We start from the raw sequence: 19,213 nt of genomic DNA on the forward strand, positions 1-19,213 counted from the left end.
ATATATCATTTGACGTTTAAAAAAATGTCAAGAATATCGAATTAATAAAAATTTTAACGTTTTACAAACGTCAAGAAGTTTAAATATAAAACTTGACGTTTTAAAACGTCAAGAAAAAATCTTGACGATTTTCCTATTAAACCACCCCTTTCTTGACGGCTTTTCCAAAAACCATCCAGAAAAGAAAAAATCAACCGTCAAGAAAGGGTCTTTTTCTAGTAGTGTTCGCTTAGAATGGTTCCTTGGTCGACCGCCTTCTAGCTCGGAGCGAGCAGTAGAGCCGCCTCAGATATTGATTATCTGAGAAATTACCCTTCCTTTGACCCAGGGACGAAAAATTTCTTGATAACCGCTTTTCACCTTCTCTATCGAGGGAGCGAGCGGTATCGACTTTCCCTCTTTCTAGGACAAGGAGATTACCCTTTCGAAGGTAGCCATTTTTCCCTTTCCCCCGAGCCCCCTATCCTTATTGATAAGGAGTTCCTTCGGAACCACTAACGGGGGAGAGACACCTTAGCTTGAAGACTGAGGATGGTAGGTCTTACGGCAAAGAATTCGGACGGGACAAGGCTCAAAGAATTTGAGAAAAATTGGCTTGGTAGGAAGGAAACCGTGCACCTACGCTCCCTTCGCGATGCGAAGCCATATACCACAAACTCGGAAACCATATACCATATATATATTATATTCAAATCTCTAAATTCCAATCTCCAAACGTATCTTTCTTATTAAATATTTTTCCAAATTTCAATTTTCAATTTTCAAAAATACATTTCTTATTAGATATATTTTCAAATTTCAAATTTCAATCTCAATTTTTTAGAATATATATATATATATATATATATATATATATATATATATATATTAACAAAATACGTTATTAAATATTTAATTCTCCAAATTCCAATTTTCAAAAATATCTTTCCTTATTAAATATATTTCTAAATTCCAATTTTCAATTTACAAAAATATCTTTCCAAAATATTTAATAAGGAATGTATTTTTGAAATTTGGGAAGATATTTTTGAAAATTGAAAATTTAAATATTTAATAAGATATTTTGTTAATATATATTTTTTTAAAACAAATTGGAGATTGAAATTTGAAATTGAAAAAGTATTTAATAAAAAAAATATTTTTAGAAACTGAAATTTGGAATGATATATATTAACTCCATATATACATAATAAATATATGAAGTCCATGCAATGAAGTCGTGAACCCCATCCATGACTTCCAAGCAAAATCACGTACCTAAATTACCCTATTTTTGTTGATAGTTTGCCGCTACCCTATTTTTTACATTACTTTTAAAAAACACATTATTTAAAAAGAAGAATAAAAAAACAAAGAATACCAAAAGTAAAAATTTCAAAACAATCTCTAATACTAAATACAAGCTAAAATAAAAATGCCCCATATCGTACAACAAATCACCAGAAAAATAAAAAATAGAAAATCAAAATGTAGAACAATCCATAATGCAAATAATAATAATAATAATAAATCTAAATTAAACAATTAATAATACAAAATGTAGAAGCTAAAAGATAATAAATCTAAATCAAAAATACCTCAAAAACTAACAACACGCAACAAAAGACTTTAAAAGAAAAAGAAAAAACAAAAATTTCAAAAAACAATCCATAATACAAAACCCGAAAGAATAATATATCTAAATTAAAAATGTACCAAAAACAAATAAACTCAAAATTCCGCAACAACCAATAAGCAAAAATGCAAGACATTGCAACAACAAAGATGAAAAATAAAAGAAAAAATCCAAAATTTCATAACAATCCATTACTAAATGCAAGTAAACAATAAACCTAAATTAAAAATGAAAGAGAAATCTCACAAGAAAGGACAAAAAAAAAAAAAGAGAGCAAGAACTCGAAATTTCAAAATAATCTATGGTGCAGCAAGCTAAAAAGATATAAATCTAAATTAAAAATGTCTCATACAAAACATCGCACAACAATGTATCATAAAAAGTAATATATGTAAATTAAAAATGTATCATGTTATCACACAACCAAGACAAAAAAAAAAAAGAAACTCAAAATTCTGCAACCAATAATGCAAAAATGTTAGATATTGCACAACAAATGATTAGAAAAGATAAAGAAAAAACTCAAATTTAAAATGTAAGTAAGCTATAATAAACCTAAATTAAAAATAAAAGAGAAATCTCACAAGAAAGGACAAAAAAGAGCATAAACTCAAAATTTCAAAACAATCTACGGTGCAAGCAATGAACTAAAAAATAATAAATCTATATTAAAAATGCCTTATAAAAACATAGCACAACAAAGGACAAAGAAGGTATCATGAAAAATAATATATGCAAGTTAAAAATGTTTCATAAAATGTTATCACACAACAAAGACGAAAAAAAAAGAAACTCAAAATTTTGCAACAACCAATAATGCAAAAATGCAAGATATCCGACAACAAAGGATCAAAGATAAAGAAAAAACTGAAAATTTCATAACAATCCATAATACGTAAGTTATAATAAACCTAAATTAAAACTGAAAGAAAAATCTCACAAGAAAGGACAAGAAAAAAAGAGCAGAAACTCAAATTTTCAAAATAATCTACTGTGCAAGTAGCAAGCTAAAAAGATAATAAATCTAAATTAAAAATGTCTCATAAAAAACATCGCACAACAAACAACAAAGAAAAAATAGTAACTCAAAATTTCAAAAAAGTTATCACACAACAAATACCAAAAAAAAAAACTCAAAATTCTGCAACAACCAACAATGCAAAAATGCAAGACATCGCAAATAAAGAAAAAACTCAAAATATCATAACAATCCATAATACTAAATGCAAGTAAGCGATAAGAAATCTAAATTAAAAATGAAAGACAAATCTCACAAGAAAGGACAAAAAAAAGAGCATAAACTCAAAATTTTTAAATAATCTATGGTAAGCAAGCTAAAAAATAATAAATCTAAATTAAAAATGTCTCGTAGAAAACATTGCACAACAAAAGCCATTGAGAAAAAGTAACTCAAAATTTCAAAAAATATCCATAATACAAAATAAAAGCAAGGTAAAAAATAATAAATCTAAATATAAAATATCTCATAAAAGAAACCACACAACAATGAAAAAAAAACAGAAGCTCAAAATTTGAGAACAACCATGAGTAAGCTAAAAATAATAAATCAGTGCCACATAAAAAACATTGCACACGACAAAGGACCAAAAAGAGTGAAAAAAAACTCTAAGTTTCAAAACTACAAAATTCAAGCAAGCTAAAAATAATAAATCTAAATTAAGAATGTTTTATAAAAAATCATCGCACAACAAATGACAAAAGAAAAAGAAGATTCACAATCACATAACAATTTATGATACAAAAATGAAAATAAAATTAAATTCTGCATGAAAGTATGTGATATATACAAAAATAACAATTTAGGATTTTTTAATTAATTATGTATGTGATATATTTTAATTAATGTTTTAATTGTATGTGCATATAGTATGTTATATAGATTTAAAATATCACCATAGGTTAACATGTTCATGCATTGAAAGTATGTTATAATGGTTATAATGTATAGTATGCATGTTAATTAATTAATATGGAAATTAATTAGTTGTTTAATTAATTAAGTTAATTTTAATTAAATATGATTTAATGAAATTAATTAATTAATTAGTTATTGATTTATTTATTTTAATTAAATATGATTTAATTAAAAGTTAAATAAATAAAAAATCCATATTAATTAATTTATTTATATAATGGTTATATATTGTTAGATGAATGTTATAGGTCTCTCTAAATTTTTTGTAAGTGTTAAATGAATTAGACTTTTAAAATCTATAACAAAGATGAGATGCATGCTCACCTAGGTTAAAAACATATCAACCAAATTTCATAGAATTAGGTCGATATCTTGTAAAACTAGTTACAAGAGGCTCATCTGATTCAATCTTGTCAACAAGTTAGATAAGATAACTAAGGTTGGAGGTTTTTAAGCTGACGGTTTACGGAACACCTGATGAGATCTTATCAGTTCTTAAGCCTAGTTAACATAGTTTTATGAGCATGCGTGAGAGATGTGAGGTAATAAAATTTGTTTATCACCTAGACATCGTAGGTTAAAATCCGATATAATGGTTATACTCGGATGTTTCACATAGACTTATGATTTGTTTAAGTTAGCCTAAATAAAATCCTATTTTTTTAGTACCCTTTAAAAACGACTTAAAACATTTCAGCTAGAGAAAAGTAATGTACTTTTAGTTCCAGCGTCCCTAAGAGTTCACACCATGAGGTTCATGCAAGGCTTTGGGTCGTGCATAGGAGCGAATTCCCTTTAGAGTGTGTTTGCATGGATCCATATCAAGATGAATAAGGGAAGTAGTTCATAGTAAGTCGGTGAGGAATATGTGACAACACACCACACAATCTTTTCCATTGGGTCGCACTATGAGATTCCTATAATGCGCCTACTTGTCTACCCTGGATCGAGTTCCCTTCGGAGGGCTGTATTATAGGATTCAGAACATCGCAAATTCCATACATGGATAGGATCTCTTAGATCAGTTTTCATATTTTTCTTTCCTCTTTCGGAAGCATAATGATTATTATCTCTAAGATATGAAAATGGAGGGTTACACTTACAAAAATTACCAAGTTGTTAGTATATTCTTAACCAATAAAAATGGAGGCCGAAATTAGTCAAGACGGATAAAATGGTAAAAAGTCAAAATATTGACTTTTGTCATGAAAAAGTCAAAGTTTGACTTGACATTGATGGTTAAATGACCAAGATGCCCTTGGACTAAGTTAATGAAAAAATCCAACATTTTGTTGTAAACCCTAAACCCTACACCTTAACACTTAGTTCCACTAATGGTTAGTGGATTATTAGGTGTTGAAACTTAATAAACTAATTACATGTAATTTTGCATGTAATTAGTCTATATAAAGGGCATTTTTCAATTATTGAAAAAACTTTTGGAAAATTTTTATTTTATGATTTTCAAAATTATTTTTCCAAATTAGTTCTCTCTCCCAAATCTCACACCAAAATCCACCTCCAAAACCCATCTCTTTCTCAAATTCCTTCACATAATGGGTCTCACAACCCAATTCTAAGTTCGAAGAATAGCGAGTCAACACTAGTGGTGGTCCCGAGTTCATGATCGTAAGAAGATTTGGAGCATTGCAAGCTTCAAAGGTAAGTGTTATTCCTAAACACTAAATTAGTTTGAATTAGGGCTTTTTAGCATGTTAATTACTAAAGTGTTTAGTTTGGATATAGAGTAATTTTTTTCGATCCTTATTCCGCTGCATTCGTATGCTATCCATCACGGAAGAGGATTGGGCTCAAGTCGCTCAACCCAAGAGGATGAGGCTGCCCTTGTTCATTCGGTACATGCATATATTAGGTAGGGCGAAGAACTGGTATTTGTCCGCCTTTCTAGTCTAAAGCAAAAGCTAAGCGCTACGTGGGGAAAAGATAGAAAGAAAGTGAACCTTTTCTTCTACTTCAAACTTGTGTTGTCCTATTTCTTTAAGTAGGTGGTCCGCTATAGTAGAAGTCTGATTCAAAATAATAGGAATAAATAACTGTCCGTCCAAAGGTGCAAAACGAAACGATCGTGAAGGAGCCCTTATATTTAGAAATAACTCGACTGAAAATGATAAGGAGCATTTCAAATAATCTGAAAGCGAAGTCCTTATCCCTTAATCTGTGAAAGAGCCATTTCTTTTTAGAAATAACTGACTCCAAACGATAAGGAGCAGTTCAAAGATTTTGAAAGCGAAGTCCTTATCCCTTATTATATGAATCTACTCTTCTTTAAGTGCACCATTACTAGGTCTCCTTTAGCAAATTTGGCTTGTCATCTTTTCATATCAGCTGCCTTCTTGTAGGAATCTGTAGTTTTCATGAGGTGATCGGTGACTTCCTTATGTAGTTGTTCAAGCTTCTCTGCCATGTTTTCAGCTTCTTGATTAAAGTCTACTATTGTAGAGAGGGAAGCAAGGTCAAAGGTCAACCTTGGCTATTTAGTATAGACTATTTCAAAGGGGCATTTGTTTGTTAATCGATTTCTCATGTTGTTAAACATGAACTCTGCTTGTGCTAAGGATAAATCCCACTGTTTAGGCTTAGATCTACTAAGGCATCTTATGATTAATTTTAATCTTTTTATTTTAAAATCATAGCATGTTTTTAAGTTATGAAGTTGGTACAATTACACAAATTTTAATTTCTTCCTTTACTCTTGAATTAGGTAATTTATTGTGATTACACAATTAAATTTTTAATTTAATTACCTTCAATCAACCCTATGTTTGAATTCATATCAATATATTTGTGAAATTAAAATTTTGATATCAATCTCAACCTCATTGCATTTTGTTGATTAGCTTAAATATCTATGTAATGTCAATTCAATAAAAAAAAATGGTAACATTTTAACAAACTACCATAAATTGATTACAGCGATTAAAAAACTATAAAAACTATTTGATTAAATTAAAAATTGGGAAACTTACATAAATGTAACAAACCACCAAACTATTTACAGCTCGTGTAACAAAGCTCGTAAAGTTAGCCATTTTTTTATTATTCCAAGTTTGTCCTTCCATCTTTCTTCTCTTCCTCGCGATGAAATTGTCTTCCTCTTCGATTTCTTTCATCGTCTTTCTTCTTTTCCTCTTCTTTTTTTCTATGATTTCTTTCCATCATCTTTCGTATTTTCTAATTGTTTTTTACGTCGTTAAATCTTTCCATCGTATTTCTTCTTTTCTTTTTTTTTTTCACTGGGATTTCTTTTCATCGTATTTCTTCTTTTCTGATTTTGCAATTTCTTTCAACTGTCTTTCTTCTTTTTTATTCTTTTTTACATCGTTTAATATTTTTATCGTCTTTCTTCTTTTCTGATTCTTTTTTACGTCGTTTATTCTTTCTATCGTCTTTCTTCTTTTCTTTTTTTTTTTCGCTGTGATTTTTTTCCATCTTCTTTCTTCTTTTCCTCTTTCTTTTTTATGTCATTTAAATTTGGATAACCAAATCTAAACGATTGTGTACAAAAAATAGCAAAATCTAGAAAATCGTACATAAAAAATCTTAAAAAAGATCATTTAGATTGGAGTAGCCAAATGTAATCGATCGTATAAAACAATAAACGATCGTGTAGCAAAAGAATTTAAAAAAATCGTTTAGCAAAATCTAAACGATCGTGTACCAAGTTTTGAAAAAAAAATCGTTTAGATCCAAATCTAAACGATCGTGTAACCAAATTTAAATGTAACCAAATTAAACGATCGTGTAACAAAATTAAACGATAGAATTGAAAAAATAAATTGTAACCAAATCTAAACGGTCTTGTACCATATTTTGAAAAAAAAATCATTTAGATTTGTGTCCAAATCTAAACAATCGTGTAACAAAATTAAACGATATAATTGAAAAAATAAATTGTAATAAAATCTAAACGATCGTGTACCAAATGTATTACGCGCGCGTTGTTGTACCAAATATATTACACGCGCATTGTTGACGGGACATTTTTTGTATTTTACACGTGGGTTTGTGGGCTTTTTCCGTTTTCAGAATTGTTCTATACAGTGTAAATATTTTGCCGCTTTTTTTATATTTTTTAAAAGACCCCTTAAAAATTAGTGAGGCTGTAATTTTAACAAACCTATTATTTAGAGGTAGTTTGCCTACATTTTCCCACTTTCATAATGTTATTTTGTTATTAAATTAAGCTTGGTTAAATTAACATAACAAATCTTTTATTATAGAGGCAGTAGGTTCATGAATTTTTTACCCAATAATTGTTTCAGAATGACTAAAATAAATATTTTGAAAGTATATAAATCACCGTTAAAAAAATAAAAATAAAAGTTAATATTTTAAAAGTAGACTAAAATAAATAGAAGAGAAACCTAAAACTAGATTTATTATAATTTGTCATTAGAAAACAAAACTATAGTTGGTAAAAGTGTTAATTGTTATTTTCTATTTCCGGTACTTCGTATTTCCAATTATTATCTACACTTATTTACATGTTTACGGGTTGCATGCGTGTCACACTCATAAAAACCAATTTATTGAAATGTAACGTTTACTTAAAAAATGTTGAAAATGAACATTATAGTTATATAAATTAAGGCAAATTATTTTACGAAAACTAAGACGATTTGGTAAATTAAATATACGAAATTCATGTATTGGATTTAAAATATGAATTTTAAAAACAAAAAGTTATTTGCACGTACGGATTACTTGAAAAATGTTGAAAATGAACGTCGTATGTAAAGAAATTAACGCATATTGTTTTAACGAAAACTATGACGATTTGGTAAATTAAATATACAAAATTTGTGTATTGAATTTATAATATGAATTAAAAATATTTATATATATATATATATATAAAACAAATTTCCTAACACTACCTACGTAACCATTCCCCCAAACACATATTTGTCATAATACTATCATAACCTTACCCACATAACCCTTCTCCCAAACATATTTTATCATAACACTTCCTTCATAACCCTTTCCCAAAACACATCTTATCATAACACTTCCTCCATAACCCTTCTCCCAAACACGTATTATCATAATCCTAGGTTTACCTTCTTACACTTCCTCCATAACCCTTCTCCCAAACACGTATTATCATAATCCTAGGTTTACCTTCTTTTCTTTTAGATCTCATTTTCTCTTTATCTTTGTCAAATCTTAATAAGTTTCAAAGGCCTTAGAAATTTAAGGTTCCAAAAGTGGAGTTGAGTAGTGGCTGGAGTGTGAAGAGATTAGAGGAGACGAGAAAGATGGGAACTGACCGACGGTCGGTGGTGGCTGTCAAGGCAAAGGAGATAAAAGAGATGGAGAAGGACGGCCGACGTGGAAGTGAAGATTGAAGAGATGGAAGAAGAAGAGACGAAAGATGGAGGAATAGGAGATGAGAGAGATGGAAGGAAGGCAAAGGGGGAGGCAGTTGGTTCGGGTAAAAAAGAAAAAGGAACAAACCCTAAACTTATATATATATAATTTTATTTATTAAAAATAGTTCAGTTCAGTTTTAAAAGCGGTTCTCAAAATAGAAACCGAACCAACCCGAAAAAAATCAATTTTGAACTATTTGAGATTGCAACAAACTGCATTATTCCATTTTGTACAAAATCGATTCGGTAAAATATTTATGGGTCGTGTAACAAAACCCATGAAGTTAGCAATTTTTTTAATATTCCGTATTTGCCCTTCCGTCTTTCTTCCTCTCTTCGATGCAATTTCTTTCCATCGTCTTTCTTCTTTTTCTCTTTTTTTTTTCAAACTGTTATTTGGTCCAATATTGTCTATCAAATATAAAAGATCTATTTTTTTTCAAACTTTTATTTGGTTGTTCAAGATCGTGTAGACTTGAAAAAAAAAAGTCGTTGGGCTACCTACCCCAAATCTAAACGATTGTGTACAAAAAAAATAGTAATCGCGTATAAAGAATCTTGAGAAAATCATTTAGATTTGAGTAGTTAAATCTAAACGACCATGTAAAAAATAAACGTGTACCAAAAGAATTTTTTTAAAAGAAACTGTTTAGCCAAATCTAAAAAATATCAAAGAATCTTGAAAAAATAAACGATCATGTAAACAAATCTAAACGATCACAAAAAAAATTCTTGAAAAAAATTTATTTAGCCAAATATCAAATTTTGAAAAAAAATTGTAATAAATTTGACTTTTAGTAATTTTGTTCCATGCAGTTTAAATAGTTTGTCAAATTTTTTCTATTTTTTGAAAAGCGTTAATTGTATTCATTTAACAATTTTCTATTGTAAAATATGTTAGGTACATATTTTAATAGATTATTACTAATTTATTAAAATAAATATTTTATATTAATTTTTTAAGCAAATAAGAAACCCTTCTATGTGAGAAGTAAGAGTGTATAAGAATCGGTTATTTAGATAAAAGTATGAAAATTATGAAACAAACATGCACAAAACCCTCAAACCAAGCAACTCCTTCAAAACATACATTTTTTGAATTTTTCTACAAAATATTAATTTACCATCTAACTTTTAATTAAAAATTGAAATTTTAGATAATTAAGAATTATTATCTTATATAATAATCTATTCATTTAAATATAGAAATCACGTTATTCTATCACGTAGGTAACGAAATCTTGCAGAAAAAAACTCAAAATATGTCATTTTTAAGATTTTGAAACCATTCACAAACTCTTTAGTAGGCAATGATGAGAGGTAGTGCTGGATCTATTCCCACACAACCCTAATCCTTCTTGCCAAATGAAAAGTAATCGTTCATTTTAAAAAGAAAAATTATTTGAGATATGAGAAATTTTAGTGGAGCTATCAATACACCTAAACAAATATATTTCTTATCGAATTTGTATATAGAAAACAATTAAGAGCAGTCAGCCTCATCCAATAATTATCGATTATATTAGAATGGATGAGATGGATTCATGGAGGGCATTCGACCACCGACGGGAAGAACTAGGGGCCGCGAAATACGCAGGCGTGGGCTCCTTCCAATTTCCTACCTTTGTGCTTTATGTAGCAAAACTGTTTGTGAAAATGCCGCAGTGGCAGACCCCACTCTAAATTGTCGTGGAGCGCAGCTCTTGCGAGCTCGTGATCACCCACCACGCCATCTAGACTTAGCCCCATCAATGGTCCACCACTATTTGTCTTCTTTTTCTCTCCTATTGCCCTTTTATTTTTCCTAAGTTTCTTGGGTTTTGCTCACTATCACCGACACCAACATTTTGTTAGCAACCTGAGTTTAATTGTAAAGTTAAAAACTTCCATTGTTTGCAATTTTTTTTTAAAAAGTAGTCTTCATTGCACACTCTTTTTTCTTTTTAAGATTGATCTTTCAGTTTGTTGTATCTGTGGAAAAGGGGGCTCATTTTTATATCTTGTCACTTCCCATCCCCTAGATCCCGAAATTTTGCTGTATTGATTCTAATTAGTAATTTTTTCCAAACCCAAAATGTCTCGTTGAAAGCAGCAGTGTAGTAAAATGATAGCAAGCACTAGTTCTGACACTGCAGTTCTACTGCCTCTTAAGAGTCCCACCATTCGTCCGGATTTCTTCTCTTTTGTTGGGCTTTGCCTTTGATTTCGATTTTGACTCATTCAGATATTCCCCACTCTGCTTTGTAGAGCTTGGTGCTGGCTGTATTTGGTTTATGTTTATGCGTCTCAAATGAGACTAGAGTTTAGAGATTAGTTACCTGATTTTTTATTTTTCATTCTGAAGATTGCTTAACTGTTGAGAAACAGAAGTCCTTTCATTAATGGTTTTGATCGCTTATAAAATGTGTTTAAAAGCTACTTAAAACTTGACTACTTGCGTACATCTCTTGTTTATCTTTTAGTTGTAAACACCAGAGCCGGTAATCCTCCTCGAATGTCTGTTGTAATTTATTATTTCCAATATCCAACCCCATCCATCTGAATAGATGGAAGAATTAAAATATTCCACCAACCACGATTGTATTCGCTTTTTCTATTTACGAAAAAGTGGAACAACAGCAAAGATCAAATTACCCCGAGAGAGAGAACGAGAGAGACAAAATAAGTGGCAACAGTGTCAAAAGAAAGAGCTTTCCAAGGCCTTGGATACTATCTGACAAGTCCTGTCTGCCAGAGCTATAAAGAAACATTTTTCCCATTCTTAAAAAAGGGTAAGGAGTAGAATTAAAAGAGAGAGGAAAAAAAAGGAGGAAGCTGATTTTCTTTTTCTGCTTTTTAAGGCAGAGGAGGAGAGAGCAAGTGACTGAGAGAAAAATGGTGAAGAAGTGGAGTTGGGGAGAGCCGTTGCTGCTAGTCAGTATCTGCATTTTGGGATGGAGGATTAGTTTTATCAATGGAGCTACGGATCCAGGAGATGGTCAGTACCTGACTTTTTTTTAGTAACTTTTTTATCTTGTTTCCCTGCTTAGTTTTCCTCCCATTTGAAGTTCCTTCTCTTACATTAGCTTTCATTTTTCTTCATCCATCCTCAGTTCCTCAATGTCCGACATTGTATACTGGAAAGCAACCTGGATGTTTCTTGCATACATTTTTCATTCATACTTTAGTTGATTTAACAGAAGACCCCCTTAAGAGGAAAAATGACTCTAACAACTTCTCGCAGATACAGGGTTCTAGTTCAAAGTATGTTGCTTCCGTTACTATTAGAGATCTCATCATATGAAGAACTTTCTTCCTCTGGACCTATGAGCTTCTTTAAGAACGGTGTTTTTTTTTAGAGTAAGCGAAATGACTACTTGCCATGCCACAACTTGCAGCCTATAGTAATGTGATAGTACTTGGTGACGGCTTAGTCGGATTTTGATTAGAAAACTATCTCAATAGACCTTGTTACTGCAGAAAAACAATGAATATTGAGCAAGAACACGAACGAACGCCTTAAGTTCGTATATGTACTTTATCCTGCGCCGAAGCTGCAGAAATTTTTGCTAAAGTATATGGTTGAACAAACCTGTACCATTTACCCTCTCTTTCTGAGAAGACTGACCTTGTATCTAGTTCTTGGCTGTAAGGCTGTAACCTGAACAATGTTACTTATCTATTCGATGTTAAAGGGATCATTTTGCATTGTTGCTTCAAAAGTGATATTTTGACATATATATATTTTAGCAAGGGCGTTCAACCTAAAGCGGGGAATGTAAGATTTCATGGCATCTTAAATTATTGTATGGACTCAAATGCAACTTATCCTATAATCACAGAAGATATACCATTTGGAAAGTTATTATTATTTGGACGCACTCAGCTACTAATATGGATGTCTTACTACATTATTTTGCAGTATCGGCTCTAAATGCCATGTATAGTAGTTTAAACTCTCCTCCAATTCTAACACAATGGAGTTCGAGTGGTGGAGATCCATGTGGACAAATTTGGAAAGGCATTACTTGCTTGGGCTTAAGGGTCACAGAAATGTATCTCTCTTGACTTGTTATTTATTGTTTTATGAAATTTAATATTTCTGTGGTGTACGTAACTATATAATTTTTTTTAGTTCATTGTCTGGTTTAGGACTTTCTGGAACAATGGGATATCAGCTCTCGAGTTTGACATCCCTAACTAATCTGTAAGACCTATGATCTTGTTTATCAAATGGATATAAATTATTTTTCTTAATCACTATTTGTTATATAAATAATATATCAATAAATGCAATTTGCAGAGATGTGAGTAACAACAATCTTGGACCTGACATACCTTATCAGCTCCCTCAAAACTTGCAAAAATTGTATGCTTCTATTGTTGTTTATTCTGACAAAGTTATATTTCCATTTCAATTTATAAAATTTTTTTACTTCTGCAGAAACCTTGGATGGAATAACTTCAGTGGAAGCATCCCCTATTCTATTTCTCAAATGAGTTTGCTTATTTCCTTGTTAGAAACTTCCGCAGTCCTCATTTTATTTTTATTTTTTCGTCTATGCATTCTACCTGCATGGCGAAGCTAACCCATGGTCTTATGTTTTCTTCCCCCTCGCCTCCTCTCTTTGAATTATAGAAACATGAGCCACAATCAGCTTCAGAATCAAGTGAATGATATGTTCTGGAAGCTTTCTTCCCTGGCCATGTTGTGAGTTCTCATTTTATCCTCAGTTCAGATGAATTTAACTAACTATTTGATAGTTTTCTTTCTTTTTGTGGCTTTCTGTTGGTCCTTTTGGTTATAGCATTACTGGATTCTTCTAAAGCCTTTTATAGTAACAAATAAATATAAAGGATTAAAGTATATTTCATAGTTCTTTTTAACCACACTGTTAAATTGATCACTTCTATTTCATTTTCAGGCATGGATGATATTTTCTCATTGTTCACCATAGTTTTCTTTACTAAAGTTCTCTCAGAAACCTTTTCCAACTGTAGTTAGCTTCAGTTAAACAAATGAAATAAAAATCATCTAGTAATTAAAAAGATATAGTAGATTGTTCTCTTTAAATTCAAAGTGTCAATAACTTACTTTTCTTCTTCAGGGACATCTCTTTCAATTTTCTGTCAGGTGCCCTCCCCCAGAGTTTTAGCAACCTTACCAGTCTTAACGCAATGTGAGTATTACATAATTACTTGTGGAAGACAAATGGAGTTAGTGCTGATTCTCCATGTTTTGCCATCTAAATTTCTGTAGGTTTCTGCAAAACAACCAATTCAGTGGCACTATTGATGTTCTTGCAAATCTTCCGCTACAAAATTTGTATTTATTCTTATATGACTATTTTTTATGTTTGACTACCTTTGTTAAGGAACTTAGCATGTACAAACTACTTATATTGCATTCTTACCAGGAATGTCGAGAACAACCATTTTACTGGTTGGGTTCCTGAACGATTGAAGAATATAAATATTCAGTGAGTACCTTACCAATATTGTTATCATCTCTAAGATATTTTATTTAACTGAATGTTCAAGTCCAATTGAGCTTGAGCAACTTTACGACAGGGAGGGTGGCAATTCTTGGAGCTTTGGATTTGCACCCCCACCTCCACCTGGGACTCCTCCAGCCAACCAAAATTACAGATATCACAAGGCTGGTAACAGTTACAGCCCACTGGGTAGTGATGCTGCTGGTGGAGGTAGCAATGGATCAGGAATCGGTGGTGGTGCCATTGCTGGAATTCTTATATCTGTGCTAGTCGTAGGAGCTATACTAGCATATCTTCTTGTAAAGAGAACATCCAAGAGGCCATCCACAGACGTAGAAAAGCAAAAGCATGGGAACTTGCCTATTGTATCTCCTGCTTCAAATGAAGTGCAAGGTAACCATGTTCAACTGATTGCTTATTAACTAGGAATTATGCGTTTTATAATTTTTGATCAATTATTATCTTTAGAGGTTCAATTTTTTTGTTTTCTAGTTTTCCAAAGATTTTGAGTACTTTTCCCCTGTACATGTTTAGTTTCTGTAAATTGGAGCTGGATGGACACTTTCTCCATGAAAGGGCTTGTGCTCTTCCCCACTTTGCTGCTGTTCTGAATTTGTTCCCTATTTTCTTATTTTGGACCAACATTATAAATAATTCTCTTTTGCACATGACCTTTTTACGTCCCATCATTTCTTAAGCTATGCCCAACGTATCCGCCCACATTCTACTCGTGAATTTTTCTTTAATGATATGGTTTACGTGTTCCTTCTTTCTTGGAGGGGGAATGGTAGATAACTAATTTTATCTGTGATGCGCATGAGCAAGGGAGGTAAACAAAATACCATGTGCCATAGACAACCAAATAGCTGGTAGTGCCTACAAGAGAAGCTTGGCAAGAACAAAGAATCTGGTTCTCGTGATTCCCCCTTTGATTCGATATCAACTTTTCAGTAGATCAATGGAGTGCTAACATTATGTTAGGTACTTAAGCACCTTGGAGAACCACACTCCAAAAGCCAGTTGTTGGGGTGGGAACAAAGGCATCCCATACTACCTTGGTTTCTAATGCATTAACTCCCCCATTCTTCCATCTTTCCACACTTTTATGCTCTTTCTTCTGATGCCTACAAACCCAGACCTCTACTGTGAATGAAAGAGCTCGCATCTTGGAACCTCAACTTTAAGGGAGTGTCAAGAAAGATGAATATATGGATTGGCTCTCCCTCATGGGTCATATTGAAGCTCGTTTCCTAACGAATAACCTGTTTTCTTGGACGTGTCTTATGAGCCCTTGGGGCTCTTTCACTTGATCAGTGTACTCTTTGCAGACAAAATTTAGAATCACAAGGCCATAGCTTATGTCCACGGTCAATTTACAACTGTAGATGGGCCAAGCCACTTGATAGCATAATTAACATCAACCTTCTCTTCCTTTCTCTTAACCAGTTTTTCAAGACAATCAAAATTCTATAGCTAAACGTCATCAGAAGCTTCTTGTGGACTACTTGGTGGGTTTGAAAGAAGCTACCAATACCATTACCTAATTGATCATATCCATCTTATTGCTGTCTTTACTGGGAGCTTAGCAATATATATTTTATGACTACTGAAGTGATATATGAGCTAATTTGATGGGCCAAGCCACTTGATAGCATATATCAGTTGTAAATTGACGGTGGACAAAAGCTGTGGCTTTTTCTATCAAGTGGCTTGGCCCATCAAATGAAATTCTCTTTCATATGACACAAAATAAAACTGTTGGCAATGCCTATCAGAAGTAGGGAAAAAACCACAAACACACTCTAGATAAAACTTGTTTGTAATGCTTAGTTTCCAATTAATTGCATTTTGAGTTCATCGTTAATTCCCCCATACTGATGTATCCATTCTCTCTCTTCTTTTCAATTTCAATGAATGATAAAGTGGAATTGATTGAATTGAAGTTCTATTATTCTATGAGAAGTTCTAAACTTTTGACTCACATGTAATTGAACATCTTCAATTTTGGGATTATGAAGTTTTAAAAAGTCGAAGTTATTGGCCTGCCTCTCAACTTTTTGTATTGCGACAAAATAAACTCTTTTGATAGATGCATTGGCAGAGATGAAGCTTGTTCATACTTCATCATCATTTGATGCAAAAGAATTGGAATCTCCTGCTTTAATCAATCTCAAACCCCCACCTATTGATCGTCATAAATCATTTGATGACAATGATACATCAAAGATACCTGTGGTGAAAAAGACCAATGTCACTGCTCCATTAAGTGTGAAATCATACTCAATAGCAGATCTGCAAATGGCTACGGGTAGTTTCAATGTAGAAAACCTTCTTGATGAGGGATCACTTGGACGTGTTTATCGGGCTCAGTTCAACGATGGGAAGGTATCTTTAACCTATTCTTTTGCATCTAAGTCTGGATAGAATAATGAGTTCGTTTAGTGTCCATCTGTGATCTATCTGATATGAATTTAGATCAATTTGATATGCAAATTCAATCTCACTTTAAACATTCTTGAATTAATATGTTTATATTGAACTATTTGGAAGCAAGAACAAAACACAACTTGATTAATTGTTCATCTCTTGAAAATGATACAGGTTCTTGTAGTGAAGAAAATAGATTCAGCTGCCTTCCGTAGAGAATTGTTGGAAGATTTCACGGAGATCGTTGCTAATATATCTCAGCTGCATCATCCGAATGTAACCGAGCTAATGGGCTATTGCTCAGAGCATAGCCTGCATTTGCTAATATACGAGTTCCATAAGAATGGGTCACTACATGACTTCTTGCACATATCAGATGAATATAGCAAGCCACTGACTTGGAACTCACGTGTCAAGATTGCTTTAGGGACGGCCCGTGCTTTAGAGTAAGTTCATTTTCTGGGAGGTTATTTGTCTCCCTATGATAAAGTTATGAGATGATATCTATCAATTAGGCAATTGATGCTTATTCAAATTTTAGTACTATCGATAAGTTTTGACATGCTTACAACTCCCAAGATGCTTATGTATACCTTTAAAAGTAAAACCGGAAGCATAAATATGCAAAGTATTAAGGTCAGCCATTCTGAACTGATTAGAGCTTTGTTAGACATAAATTTATTTATGTTTGTTATTCAAACATCTGAAGTTTCAGAGAACTTTTGTAGGTACCTACATGAAGTTTGTTCCCCGTCAGTTGTTCACAGAAATATCAAGTCAGCCAATATCTTATTAGATGCCGAAATGAATCCTCATCTCTCCGATTGTGGTCTGGCTAGCTTTATAACCAATCTAGATCAGGTGAACTTCTTAAAACTTTCTCACAAGTTATACACTTTGTATTTTTCATGATTATTAGTTCAATCAACTTCGCACGTGCATACAACCAAAGTTGATGCACCAAGTTGCATAATGTGTAATGAATTTATTGGAAAAGGCATTGAATAGGTCCCTATTTATAATTTTCTTTCTGGAAACATTCAGGCATTGGATCAGCAGACAGGATCTGGGTACAGTGCTCCTGAGGTTACCATGTCTGGTCAATATACATTAAAAAGCGACGTATATAGCTTTGGAGTGGTGATGTTAGAACTTCTAAGCGGACGTAAGCCATTTGATAGGTAAAATAGGCCCACTCAAATCCTGAAATGAAAGTGTAATTGGTCTGTTTTTTCAATTTTCTTCATCACATTTCACTCAAATCCTGAAATGAAAGAGTAATTGGTTTTGTTTTTTCAATTTTCTTTATCACATTTCACTGCAGTTCAAGACCAAGGGCTGAGCAATCCTTGGTTCGATGGGCTACGCCTCAGCTCCATGATATTGATGCCTTGACAAAAATGGTTGATCCTGCACTGAAAGGGCTCTATCCTGTTAAGTCTCTCTCAAGATTTGCAGATGTTGTAGCTCTCTGCGTCCAGGTACTAAGCCTTAAATTCAAAATTGTTACTTCAGACAGCTACTAGTTAAGAAGCACAAAACTTCCAAAATACTGCACATCAACCTTACCAATCAGCTAAACGAAAGTTCATTTTGTTTTTCTATGGCAGCCTGAGCCTGAATTCAGACCACCCATGTCGGAGGTGGTGGAAGCGTTGGTTCGGCTGGTGCAGAGATCCAACATGAGCAGGAGAACATTTGGAAGTGATCATGGATCATCTTTTAGAACCGATGATCTTGATGCATGCAAAACATCTTAACTGGCTTTCTTCTCGCCAAAAATAAAATTCTCTTCTTTAAGGAATTTACGACAAGGAATGCTTAATCATTTGCATTGATGTCACATTGCGATTTTCACCTTCATGGACAGAAGCATGACAATGTTCTGTATTTTACGTTCACATTGCTTTTCGAGCTTTATGCTGTATAGTTAACTCATAGTATGTGAACCTGGTGGTGCAATCAATGAGCTGAGCAGTTATTTTAGGACCCGCATCGCATAATAGAACCATTTGAGTCAATGATCTTAATTACTCTACCACAGGCTGAAAGTATTGTCATTTATTTCCATTAGCTAGGGGGCATTTGGACACATAACATGAACCCACGTCGCTTAATAGAACCATTTGATTCAATGATCTTATTTACTCTACCACAGGCTGAAAGTATTTTCATGTATTTCCATGTAGAGCTAGGGCGCATTTGGACACACAACGTAATAAAATTTCATTCACTTTCTCTCGGGATGTGTCTAGATGGTCATTCGATTGTCCACAATACATTTTCTTTTTCTGGAAATAAAATTTCATAAAACTAACAAGCTAGTCACACAGAAAATCTTCATACAAAGTCCGCATAAAGAACA

At 32.5% G+C, this 19,213-nt stretch overlaps 1 protein-coding gene across 5 annotated transcripts; it reads left to right on the top strand.

Moving 5' to 3' along the window:
- The first annotated feature begins 10,381 nt into the window (after nt 1-10,381).
- LOC103502750 (protein STRUBBELIG-RECEPTOR FAMILY 7) lies at nt 10,382-18,886 on the top strand. 5 transcript variants are annotated; one of them, XM_008466812.3, is made up of 17 exons: nt 10,383-11,718; nt 11,788-11,924; nt 12,849-12,981; nt 13,062-13,133; nt 13,230-13,295; nt 13,371-13,442; nt 13,566-13,637; nt 14,035-14,106; nt 14,187-14,252; nt 14,344-14,406; nt 14,498-14,814; nt 16,511-16,806; nt 17,023-17,294; nt 17,577-17,709; nt 17,893-18,029; nt 18,173-18,329; nt 18,459-18,886. In XM_008466812.3, the coding sequence occupies exons 2-17, from the start codon at nt 11,822-11,824 to the stop codon at nt 18,606-18,608; spliced, it is 2,181 nt and encodes a 726-aa protein (XP_008465034.1). In that variant the 5' UTR covers nt 10,383-11,718; nt 11,788-11,821; the 3' UTR covers nt 18,609-18,886. The 5 variants fall into 5 exon arrangements, with proteins under 5 accessions (XP_008465035.1, XP_008465034.1, XP_050939274.1 ...); XM_051083317.1 differs by having other exon boundaries at nt 11,792-11,924; XM_008466813.3 differs by having other exon boundaries at nt 10,382-11,924; nt 16,523-16,806.
- Nucleotides 18,887-19,213: the final 327 nt, after the last annotated feature.

The sequence above is a fragment of the Cucumis melo genome, chromosome 4 (assembly GCF_025177605.1).
Source record: "Cucumis melo cultivar AY chromosome 4, USDA_Cmelo_AY_1.0, whole genome shotgun sequence".
Lineage (NCBI taxonomy): Eukaryota > Viridiplantae > Streptophyta > Magnoliopsida > Cucurbitales > Cucurbitaceae > Cucumis > Cucumis melo.

Bases quoted from the DNA above. Each gene is read 5' to 3' on its own strand.
- LOC103502750 (XM_008466812.3), top strand. From the start codon at position 11,822: ATGGTGAAGAAGTGGAGTTGGGGAGAGCCGTTGCTGCTAGTCAGTATC. The intron at 16,807-17,022 runs GTATCTTTAACC...AAAATGATACAG, and splicing joins CTCAGTTCAACGATGGGAAG to GTTCTTGTAGTGAAGAAAAT. The intron at 18,030-18,172 runs GTAAAATAGGCC...ATTTCACTGCAG, and splicing joins GGACGTAAGCCATTTGATAG to TTCAAGACCAAGGGCTGAGC.